At 46.6% G+C, this 12075-nt stretch overlaps 1 protein-coding gene across 2 annotated transcripts in view; it reads right to left on the reverse strand.

The window, feature by feature from the left end:
* fras1 (Fraser extracellular matrix complex subunit 1) overlaps positions 1 to 12075 on the reverse strand; it is a 103754-nt gene that overhangs the window by 66149 nt on the left and 25530 nt on the right. For both annotated transcript variants that reach the window (XM_079732126.1, XM_079732125.1), the window contains exons 3-14: positions 10073 to 10180; positions 9424 to 9516; positions 9129 to 9288; positions 8795 to 8928; positions 8138 to 8221; positions 7743 to 7844; positions 6859 to 7050; positions 6676 to 6765; positions 5888 to 6035; positions 5436 to 5579; positions 5123 to 5266; positions 1640 to 1783 (exon numbers count right to left, since the gene is read on the reverse strand). In XM_079732126.1, coding sequence (XP_079588252.1) covers positions 1640 to 1783; positions 5123 to 5266; positions 5436 to 5579; positions 5888 to 6035; positions 6676 to 6765; positions 6859 to 7050; positions 7743 to 7844; positions 8138 to 8221; positions 8795 to 8928; positions 9129 to 9288; positions 9424 to 9516; positions 10073 to 10180 — 1543 coding nt within the window. The remainder of the gene's footprint in view (positions 1 to 1639; positions 1784 to 5122; positions 5267 to 5435; positions 5580 to 5887; positions 6036 to 6675; positions 6766 to 6858; positions 7051 to 7742; positions 7845 to 8137; positions 8222 to 8794; positions 8929 to 9128; positions 9289 to 9423; positions 9517 to 10072; positions 10181 to 12075) is intronic.

Consider the following 12075-nt stretch of genomic DNA (forward strand, 5'->3'; position numbering starts at 1 on the left):
GAGTGTGTGTGTGTGTCTGTGTGTGTGTGTGTGATCCAGTGTGCATGTCAGTGTGTGTAAGTATGCGGATGCATGTTCACGTACGCCTGAATCACAGAGAACTACATGGCTCCATAACAAAGAGCATGTTCAAACAGGTCCTCATTTAAGACCAGCCAGTCTGAGACGCCGGCAGCGATGACATTTAAAAAAACCCTCATGTCCTCCGTCTTCCCTTTAAACAAATCTAGGCACCCTCATGTTCTAGAGGAGATACCCCCCCCCCCCCCCCCCCCCCCCCCCCCCCCCCCCCCCCATTGCTTGGCACTGCGCCACAAAGATCAGTGAGCCTGGAGGAGTAGGCTCGCCCTTGCCTTCCCACTCCCATTTATGGAACTCATTAAAAGACAACACTGGGGTTTGTGATTCTTTGTTGTTGGTCTGGTAAAGCTAGCGATCGCTGACGGCTCACTTTAGCCTCGGCTAAAACAATTCTGCTGGGAATCTGAAACAAGCTAAAACAAGCCTTCACCGACGTCAGCGTTTACAATAAACCTTCCGACCTGCTGTCCCAGATTCAACACCAGCAATTAAGCACCCACATCTCGTTTGGTTTCAATAATGCCCCACATGATAACGGGAAGACAAGATAAAGCTTTATGGACGCCTGCTGGTTGGTTAATGTATAATTCATAAAGTACAGTTTTTGCTTTTCTTCACAGGGGGTCTTATTCCCTGTGAATCATACTGCGTAGAGCAAGGCACCAACACAGGGTTAGGGGATACATTCCCTTTGAAGCTCAGGAAGTAAAACAAGCTACTGACACTGCCAGGATTAGAGGTTGTATTCCCTTGAGTGAAGACCTATACCAGCGAGGCGACAAACCCCATAACAAGTCTTTGGACTTAGTAGTGTTGAAGTCTGTGCTGCTTGTCAGGTTGTGTGGGGGGTCTCTAGACACGGGAGTCTGCCACCCCCACTTGGGTTAGCTTGTGAAATATATTTCAAACCGGTTGGATATTATCTGGCCCAAAACAATAGTGTGTGGGAGAATGAGATTGAGTTCAGTGATTATGGGGGCAACATTCGATTGGAAGAAACCTCGTAACAAATGAGTCAGATATCTGGATGAAAATGTTCCCAATCAGACTTTAAGCCATGATTTTCTTCCTTTCTGCTGCTGTGTTACTACCGCAGCATCATTTGGCAGATGTTGATAAATCCAGCAGCTATTAAACAGATATACCCGGCGACCCTCATTCCCGTCTACATGAGTGGACATGTTCTCGCGAGATGTAGCCAGTTTTCAGAGAAGGCAACGGACGGCACAAGAAGACTGATGGTCAGACCGTCGTGTAGTGTGGAATACCGAAGTGAGCCCAGACTTTACGTCCCCTGATGGGCAGGAGTCATAAGGCACTGACTACCAGGGGAAGTGGTTCAATTCCCTGTAGAGTAAGGCATTAACACTGCCAGGGTTAGGGGTTATATTCCCGGTGTATCTCAGCAGGCAGAGCAATGCACTTACATTGCTGGGGTTGGGGGTTTTAATCCGTGTAGCTTAGTAGGTAGAGCAAGGCACTTTCATTGCTGGGGTTGGAGGTTATATCCTCTGTGTACCTTCTGGGTGAGAATTTAAAGGTTGAGGGTTACACTTACCAGAACAGACGCCCTGTTGGCTGTAGTACCCGGCACCACAGTCCGCCACACACTCCCCGTCCTTCAGCAAGGCAGCAGGATCAGAACAGACCAGGCAGTCCTGCTGGCCAGCACTGAAACACTCCGAACACGATGGGTGGCAGTCTGTGTATGTGTGTTTGTTGTTTGTTGGGGATACAGAAGCAGAATTTTTACATAACATTATCAAAATGGCCTCAAAGGGGGTCTCTCTCTCTCTCTCTCTCTCTCTCTCTCTCTCTCTCTCTCTCTCTCTCTTCTCTTGTTGTGTCTCTGTGTGTGGTCGTCAGCGTCTGCATGTCTGAGCAGCAGAGTTTTGTGTTTGTGTGTGTGCGTTTGTCATGGGGGTTCATTCACAGAAACTTTTCCGAGAGGGGAGGGGAGAGTGGTGAAAAAGGAGAGGAAAAAAAGAGAGGAGAGGATTAAGGAAGTGTGATTATGAGTGGTTTGGAAACCCTAGGCTGTAAGATGGTTTTATTACATCCTTTAGTAGCTTCAACACAACAACCCAGAAAGCAGAAATACTAGGGTACAGATGCAGTCAAGAGATTAAAAATGTAATAATGATGTACATATATGCACCCTGACAGAGAGACGTACAGACAGCGAGACAGCAGTTATAAATAGTGCTAATAAAGTGAAGACCCACCGAATAATGTTAGTGATGATATATTGTATGTGTGTAAGACATTCTTTTGTCTCATGTTTGTAACCAGAGAAGAATGGAACAGGAAGAGGAGGGACACTCGTTTTACATATGTATGTATATATACATACACACATCTGTACAACACGCCCAATATACACAGACTACCTATAGAGTAAAAATAGTACTATACTATATATGTACTGTGCTGTACATCTAAAGCGGCAGTTTTTCAACATCCCCTCAAAGATAATGTACCCCCTTCAACAGCACAAAACAGCTTATCACATCCGTTATTATGATGATCTGAATTACGAAAGTGTATATATTTTTTAGATCATATTCTGAGTGCCCATTGCAACCGTTCCCAGTGCCCCTAGGGGCAGGCGTATGCATACCACCATTTGAGAAACACTGATCTATATAGTGTACAAAGGAATAGATAATGAATGAAGGGAGAAGTGAAAAACAAACAAGCAATGAAAGAAAAAGGGACAAACAAGCAATGAAAGAAAGAGGGACAAAGAGAGAGAGAGAGAGAGAGAGAGAGAGAGAGAGAGAGAGAGAGAGAGAGAGAGAGAGAGAGAGAGAGAGAGAGAGAGAGAGAGAGAGATTAAAGCGGGAATGAGAAAGAGACAGAAGGCATTTTTAAACTGCCAAGCCGGTTCGGTCATGGCGCGCCCGGCAATTTCACTGTCTTACCTGTGTAAAACAGAGGGGGTAAAATCCCCTGGAGAAGGCGGGGCTGCGCACAGAAAGTACCGTATTTCCCGCACTATAACGCGCACCGGATTATAAGGCGCACCTTCAATGAATGACCTATTTTAGAACTTTTTTCATAAATAGGGCGCACCGGATTATAAGGCGCATAGCATAGAAGATACTGCAGTCAAACGTTTGACTGGGGATGCGTTATGCATCCACTAGATGGAGCTGTGCTAATTGTATAGCTCGTCACGCGCAACGCAACTGTGAGGACGAGTTGCTGCATTTAGCAGATATAAAACTGGAACCTTTATGACAAAAAAGTAAAACACAATTACGCAGTTCCAAACCTTAGATTTTTTAAATATCTTGCAAACGTGAATGATACAAAGTAGAGCATCGCACCCTCGAATCTTGTAGTGTGGCCAGTCTTCCGCCCGATTTCCTGGCTCTGTGATCGTATAGTGTGACCTTCCTAATAGTGGAGGAATATCTGTCGTGTGGTCTGAACCAGCCATAAAGGGAATGTCAACAAAACAGTCAGACAAAGTCAAACTTTATTAAGCGTTCTGACAACTTTGTTCATTTGTAAACACGAATTGATCCATATATAAGGCGCTCCGGATTATAAGGCGCACTGTCGTTTTTTGAGAAAATTACCGGCTTTTAAGTGCGCCTTATAGTGCGGAAAATACGGTACACCTCTTTAGAATAATTTGCATACTATGTATGTCTTTATTTTTTTATGATCCAAGAGATTCATAGGCAATAATTAGTATACATCTTGTGTAGGCTAAAAACGCGATTAACTATTAACAAGTGCAAAAACACTTGTTTTTTATCCCAACAAAATCCTTGTAAGGACAGTTCCTCTGCGTCTTTCTCGTAGATCGCAGCATCTTTCCCCGTCTTCGTTTAATGTGACTGCATCACCTTCTCTCACATGATCAGCAGCTTGCGGATTTCACCGTCTCTCCAGTTAGAACTGCTCATGTTGATATCGCTGCGTTGTCTCTGTCTAGACAACGCAGCAACACCTCTACCCAAGTCCCACCCCTGGAACCGTCTAATCTCATTTACGTTGTACTCAAAATGAAACTGCAAATGTGTGTAAGGTCCGGGAGGGTAAATTGGGGTGCTAGCTCAAGCCGGCAATTTACCTCGGTCAGTGTATACACGGGGTAGACATGCGTGGATGGGCTATTATTTCATCCGCAACCGCATCACAAACGCATCATCCATCCGCACCAAAGGTGGGCATAAGACGGACATATTTGGTAGTGTAAAACTTCTAGCGAGAGAGACACAGAGAGAGACACAGAGACAGGGAAGGAGACACAGAGAGACAGAGAGATACGGGGGGTCTCACCACTGCAGTATGGTAAATTGGGGTGCTAGCTCAAGCCGGCAATTTACCTCGGTCAGTGTATACGCGGGGTAGAGATGCGCGGATGGGCTATTATTTCATCCGTAACCGCATCACAAATGCATCATCCATCCGCACCAATGTTTTTTGACCAATTTTGGAAACCGCATCCGCCCGGCATCCGCCGGTTGCTTTTATACGGCGCTGCTGACGCGAGGCTAGAAAGCTCTTGCGTGTTCTTGAAAGGAGACTGATCCAATGAAGCAAAGATATTGCAAGGCTAAAGTCCCTAATAGGATACCCTATTGCCTGCGCTGCCATCTCCGAAGCGTTGATCAATAGTCCGCCCCCAAAGACGTTGACGTCGCTTAGCAACTGAAGACGCTGGGGTAGACAAGTTACCACAAAAAAAAGATCCACATTTCTTGACAGCTATCTGCTTAGCAACAGTGAATCATCAAATATAATTCACCGCCGGAAGATGTTATATATAAGAATAAAAAGAAGAATAAATATTTTTATTTTGATTGGTTTAATCGCGTCATCCCCCCAATCCACGGTTTAGCCGCGGAGTCCGCGCCTGCAACCGCCAACCGCGCATCTCTAACGCACGGACCATGCCGGGAAAAAGGTGGGCATAAGACGGACATATTTGGTAGTGTAAAACTTCTAGCGAGAGAGAGACACAGAGAGAGACACAGAGACAGGAAAGGAGACACAGAGAGACAGAGAGATACGGGGGTCTCACCACTGCAGTGTGTGTGGAGGTGCTGGTATGACCCGGGGGGGCAGGAGGGGACACAGCGCCCCCTATCAGCGGTGAGAAGTAGAGACGCTGCGCAGGAGTCACATCCCCACTCCCCGCTGCAGGACGCACAGGACGGCTGACAGGCTGGGGGGGAGGCCACACCAACTGATTAGATACCGGGGGCTGTTAATAAAGTGACAGGGGCTGCCGCTATTGTTACCAGGGGCTGTATATATTGTTACTAGAGGATGTATCTAAGGTGACCATCTACAGATTTATCGTGGTGTAACCATGGTGATCAAAGGACCTCTACCTGTGCAGGTGTGTCCCTCCGGTCGGTAACCATGGGGACAGACTGTCAAGCAGCGGCCGAGGTGGACAAGAGAATTCGGGTCCCGGCAGGTCAGGCAGAGGTCAGCACTTCCCGAGCACGACGCACAGTCACTCTGACACTGAACTACAAACACACACACAACACACCCTTCATCACTGCTGGCTTAATGTATAGAATCCAAAATGATCTTCCCCTCAAAAAGGACGGGGGCAAAGAGGGAGAGGTTAAGAAGGGGGGTGGGGGGGGTGGGCAGAGAGAGACTGAGGGGATAGAGAGAGCAGTGAAGGGTCAGACAGGTATGTTGTGAGACTGATTGAGATTGTTTGGCTACTAAGAGAACTGTCACATGGAATGTCAGCCACACACACACACACACACACACACACACACACACACACACACACACACACACACACACACAGGTAACAGACCATTGGTGCACTGGGGGCAGCAGTGTCCGTCCTGGGGCAGGGTCAAGGTCCCGGATGGGCAGGTAGGACAGGTGCGTAGGTAGCATGTCACCTGGCCGTCCTCACACTCACACTCCTGACAAGCTCCCTCTGTCCAGCGAGCCCCGTTCTACCAGGGAGAGAGTTAGATGTTGCCCCTGACAAGAAGCCCACTCTCTGACCCCAACTAACCCTCCATCGTCTCCATGTGGGCCTCTCTGGTTTAGATCATATCTCACAGAGATCTGGCCTCTGGATCTGCATCGTTTCACAACACGTCTCTCCTCTCTCCCTAGGTCACCCGCCTCTGAGGTCCACTATTAAGGCTGGCACTGCCTCCACTGTGTGGAAATCATTCTGAGAGATTTCTCCAGATGTTCTAGATTCTCAGTTCAGTCTCTCTTCATGTGTTGCACCTCGTTGGCGGATCTACTTAGCTGACTCGTGCACCGTCTTTGATTTGTAACTACCTTGCACACTTTGAATTGTGACATCTACTTTGTACATATTTAATTTGTTAGGGATGGCCTCACCACTTACATAAAGAAGGACTAACCTTATGCTTACTGTGCACTCTGTCCAAACATTATTTAGAGATGTTGCTTGCTTGCTTTGAATGTTCTTAGCCTCCCTTTTAAGTTGCTTTGTATAAAAGTGCGTCTTAACGACTAAATTTAAAGGTAATTAACCATAACCAACCCTAAACCAAACCAAACATAACTAATCATAATCCTAACTATTCACACAGAAAACGGATAGAAAATCTTTACCTGGTGAGGACGATTCTGGAAAACACAGGAAGTTTTCATTGAAACACAGTGAGGACAGCACTTCCCCTGCAGGCGCACCACTTCCTGTCCCTGCCGAGGAATAGGAAACACATCATAACTATACCTCATATACCTAACCATCTCTAAACTAATGAAGCAAGGCATCATGGGAGCCGTATTTACCTGCTGGCAGGTTAGGCGGCCACACTCTGCGATCCTGCAGACCACCTGACCTCGCTCGCAGGAGCATAATTCACAGCCTGTCCCGTTCCACATGTCTCCATGGTAACGCAGTGTGCCGTCATAGAGACAGGAGCCCCTGGTCGCCACGCATTCCTCACAGCACAGACCGGCCCGCTGCGCTTTAGACTCACCCTAAAACACAACCAGAACTAGAACCATTAGAACCCTAGGCTTGTCCTAGAACACAAACACAAGTAGAACCAGCAGTTTAATGTTTAATATTTTAGTAAAACGATACAGTATAATAAAATGCATGGTAATGGATGGCGCTGTGTGGCACACCAGGGTTCTGAGCAGAGATGGAAGCGCTGTGTGACATAAAAAATATGTTTTTGAATTTAAAGGACATGGCACAATGCGACACGATGTGGCCCAGTGCACCTGGTGTGAGACCGCTTTTGACTGACCCTGGAACAGACCAGGACTAGAACCATCAGAACCTGAGACTAACAGACCAGGACTACAACCATCAGAACCTGAGACTAACAGACCAGTACTACAACCATCAGAACCTGAGACTAACAGACCAGTACTACAACCATCAGAACCTGAGACTAACAGACCAGGACTACAACCATCAGAACCTGAGACTAACAGACCAGGACTATAACCATCAGAACCTGAGACTAACAGACCAGGACTACAACCATTAGAACAATTAGAACCAACTCGAAGCGTGCGTGCGTGCGTCCAGACCAGACCAGACCAGACCAGACCAGACCAGACCAGACCAGACCAGGACTACAACCTTCAGAACCTGAGTCTAACAGACCAGGACTAGAACCATCAGAACCTGAAGCAGACCGGGGGGGGGGGGGGTGTACCTTGGGACAGGTGATGTCTGGGCAGGTGTGTGTGTGACAGCGAGACTGTCCGCGGTCACACACACAGGTGGTGCAGGAGTCCTTCTGCCACTGCTCTCCATGCTTAAAGACACACACACATACACAAACACACACACACAACTCAATGTAAGGAGGAGAAGAGAAGAGGAGGAGGGGAGAAGAAGATTAGGAGGAGGGGAAGAGGAGGAGTTGGGGGAGGAGAGAAGGTTGGAAAAAAAACTGTTATATTTGTTCCAAAACATAACCTTTTTTACTCTCCTAAAAACGATTTGAAATGCAGACCGTAAAAGTGTCTGCTCCGGTGGGCGTGAGGAGAGGGAGAGGAGTAGGAGAATGATGAGGAGCAGGAGGAGCAGGGGGAGCAAGGGAGGTACCTGGTGTTGTTCTCCTCCAGACAGACAGGGGTTGGAGACACACCGAGGACAGCAGCCCCCAGCAGGGATAACCAGGTTCTGCTCCTGAGAGACAAACACAGGTCATAGGTTCAATCCCACCGTCTAGCGTTTTTAAAGATCCCATATCATGCTTTTTTAGGGTTAGTATTGCATTTGGGGGTACTACTAGAATACCGCACTGTCTGCACAGTCTGACGTCACACTGTTAAAGAAGTAAAGTTTGAGGCAAACAAGCAGTTTCACGCATTTATTGAGGGGTGTTCTGGGTGGGCGCGAATAACCTTGCTCGGACTTCGATTTTTATAGCTTAGCAGACGTAAAACATGTATACTTACGTCATATAACAGTCTAAAGCAAAGGGAAAAGTCGAAAAAGCATGATATCATCCTTTTAAAACGTTGTCATGTCGAGATTCGGACCAGCATCAATCCATCGCGCTACTATGTAACGGTAACCCACTAAGTTGTTTTAGGGTTTGGTTTTCCGTTCAAGGGTAAGTAAGTAATTAAACCCCAAAATCCCTTTGTTCAGTTGACAAACATTCAACTTGGCTATAACAGTGTTTGGGCTGCTAATGGTGAAAGTTTTAGGGTTACCCCCTTAATGAATGGTGTGTATAAGACTGGATGTACATACGGGCTGGCAGGTCACCGGCTGGCACTCAGCAGCAGAGCAGGCGATGTCACCGTCCTGACACACACACCTGGAGCAGGGAGTGGAGCTCCACACGTCTCCATGGCTGAAGAGCTCACCCTGCACAGAGCAGGAGGCTACACACACACACACACACACACACACACACACACACACACACACACACACACACACACACATTAAACCACATGCACACACATATCAATACACATGCACAAATTACTAGACATACACACACACACAGAGACACACACACACACACACACACACACAATAAAACACCCATACACACACACCCATACACATCCCCACCTACCTCCAGTGCGGACACAGATCGGGCAGCATTGTCCTGCTAAGGTGCGGAGGGTCTGGTTGGGAGGGCAGAGGAGGGGAGGGCAGGGGAGGGGGGAGCAGGACACAGTCCCCCCAGAACACACACACTCCTCACAGGGGGAGGGGCTCCACTGGCTGTTGTCCTGGAGACACACACACAAACACACAAACGCTACTACTGGAAACGTTGGTAAGGTAGGACATTACGGCTGACAAGAGGAGAGGAGCAGGGAGGAGGAGGAGAGGAGGAGAGAGAAGGAGTGGAGGAGGCTCTTTACTCCATAGGTGAGTCCCTGGTGCTGGCAGAGGTCTTGAGATGTTGACACACACTCGGGACAGCAGCCATCAGCTGGGATCCTCAACCGCTCACCCTACACACACACACACACACAATTATTATTTGTAATACATTATTAAATGTAAATAATTTTTAATTTATTGCACAGACACTGTGCAATATACTTCCTATATCGTCGATACCTATTTAGGAAGCTTCCTTGTTAGGAACCTGCTTTGTGAAAGCACTTCGCAAAGTGATACTGCCTAGTGCTGAATATACACTGCAGTGCGCAGAGTTGCTTGCGTTTATACTTCAAAGTCACTCAAAAAAGTACACAAGGGGGCACTATAGTGTTTCCGACCCCAAATGTACATGAACCAATAGCAAACATAACCAATCAGTGACTAGAAAGAGTTGCTCACCTCTGGGAGGACAGAACGTCTTTGCATACGCTTAAGTCCATGACCGGGGTTAATGATTAGTGTCGGCAGAGAGCCATTCGGAATTAAGTAACACATTGAAGGACATCACAAGGTCAGGTGATCGTGATTAAGGTATAAGTGAGGAGAAATCATAAAAAGCTAACTGACTAAATTACTGACTAACTAACCAATCAGCTCACCAGTTATCTCACTAACCCAGCTCACCTTGTGGTAGTCACAGCTGGGGTTGGGACAGCGGGGGGGCAGGCAGACGGTGATGTCACCGTAGCAGGTACACGACTCACAGGCAGGGCCTCGCCACAATGTCGCAGTCTGGAGAGAGACGGGACAGAGAAGTCAAATACACAGGAAACTCTTCAAATACAAGAGGAAACAAATCAGACACACAGGAACCAGAGATCACATCAGATATCAAAGAGCAGACCAGAGATCACATCAGAGATCAAAGAGCAGATTAGAGATCATAGAGTAGAACAGAGATCACATAAGAGATCAAAGAGCATACCAGAGATCAAAGAGCAAACCAGAGATCAAAGAGCAGACCAGCGATCACATCAGAGATCATAGAGCAGAGCAGAGCTCAAACAGGAGACCAGAGGTCAAGGTAGAGTGTGTGTCAGGTATATGTATGATTTACGGAGCTGTGGCCTGGACCTGGATATAAAACCCTTTGGGTATTAGCTTAGTGACCAACCTCAGCAACACTTTAAAACCAGATACCAGAACCCGATTAAACCTGTTCAAACTAAACCAGATGAACCAGAAAGCCAACAGTAGAAGTGGATTCTCTGTCTATGCTACTTTAAGAGCTGCACTCTTAAAAAGCCAATGTAGACGGCCGTTGAGGTGAGACGTTAACAGGCCTCTGTGCTAGCAGGGCTGAATAACAAACTGGGGCCAGAGTTTATGAGTTGGAGGGATGCGAGCTGCCAGGCTGAGCAGAAGATTATTGAGTGAGAATGGAGCCAGTGGTGGAGTGGTGTTGAGGAGGAAAGAGATTAAAGATATTTCCGAAGCAAATCCAATCTACAGAAGACGTGACAGCTCATTGCACTTCAGTGCGCCAGACCCAGTTTACAGCACGCAGCTCATGGCAAGAAGCTCCTAGCACCTAGCGCATAGAAAACCCCTCTTAACATCAGAGCAAATAGTTCTTAAAGGAATAATCCAACCTTATGGAACACAGTTCGTTCATACATTTATATATGACAAAGCACCTAGCTTATAGCCCCATGCGCATAGCCCCAGTTTATAGGTTTAAGCTCATAGCGGTTAACTACCATAATAGCAGCGAGCTCATAGCACCTAGCTCAATGCACCTTACTCACAGCAGCTAACTGACAGCAGCTAGCTCATAGCAAGAACCTTATTGTACCTGGCTTAAAGCAACCAAATGATAGCAACTAGCTAATATCACCTAGCTTATAGCAGCTAATCATGGTACAACTTATCTGAAGCATCCCTTTACAGGCTAAATCTCTTTGATGTCTTCTTGACACATGAAGGCAAACACTTTCTGAGAAAAACATAACTGCAATATCTACAATATCTAGATACAAAGCAGTCTAGTATTGTTTAATGTTCACGTTGACCTCCCAGAACACAGCAGTGGGGACTGAGTTTTGGCATTACTCTCTTCATTCTAATGGGAGCTGTAATTGGATTCTAATGTATTAATTTACTGACCTTTAATCACCTCTCCCAGCGACTAAACACCCTCCCAGATGAGACGATGTGGAGACAAGGCCACCACACCGTCTGCTCATTCATTCAACCCATCAGACAGTCAACCTTTAACCCATTCAACCTTCAGGAAAGGTCTCTGATCACCAGGGGCTGTTACCAAGGGAACTCTTACTATGGGAACTGATACCAAGGGAACTGTAATCAGGAGCTTTTACCAAGGGAACGGTTACCAAGGTAGCTGTCATCAGAGGCTTTTACCAAGGTAATTTTAATCAGTGAAACATTACCAAGGGAACCGTTCCAAGGGCACCGTCATCCAACAAATCAGATAATCAAGAAAAAACTCTGGTTTTATGTTTTCTAAGTCTCGGTTCAACATGGGCACATAATGACGTATTATTCCATGAGATGACTAACTGTCTGAATTAAGCAGAACAACAGTCTGTTATGATTGTGCTTGTTAATAATGAACAAGGCTTGATTAATATTTAAGAGATTTAAAGGCCTTGTGATATTCCGTT

Source organism: Pollachius pollachius (genome assembly GCF_949987615.1).
Source record: "Pollachius pollachius genome assembly, chromosome: 1".
Lineage (NCBI taxonomy): Eukaryota > Metazoa > Chordata > Actinopteri > Gadiformes > Gadidae > Pollachius > Pollachius pollachius.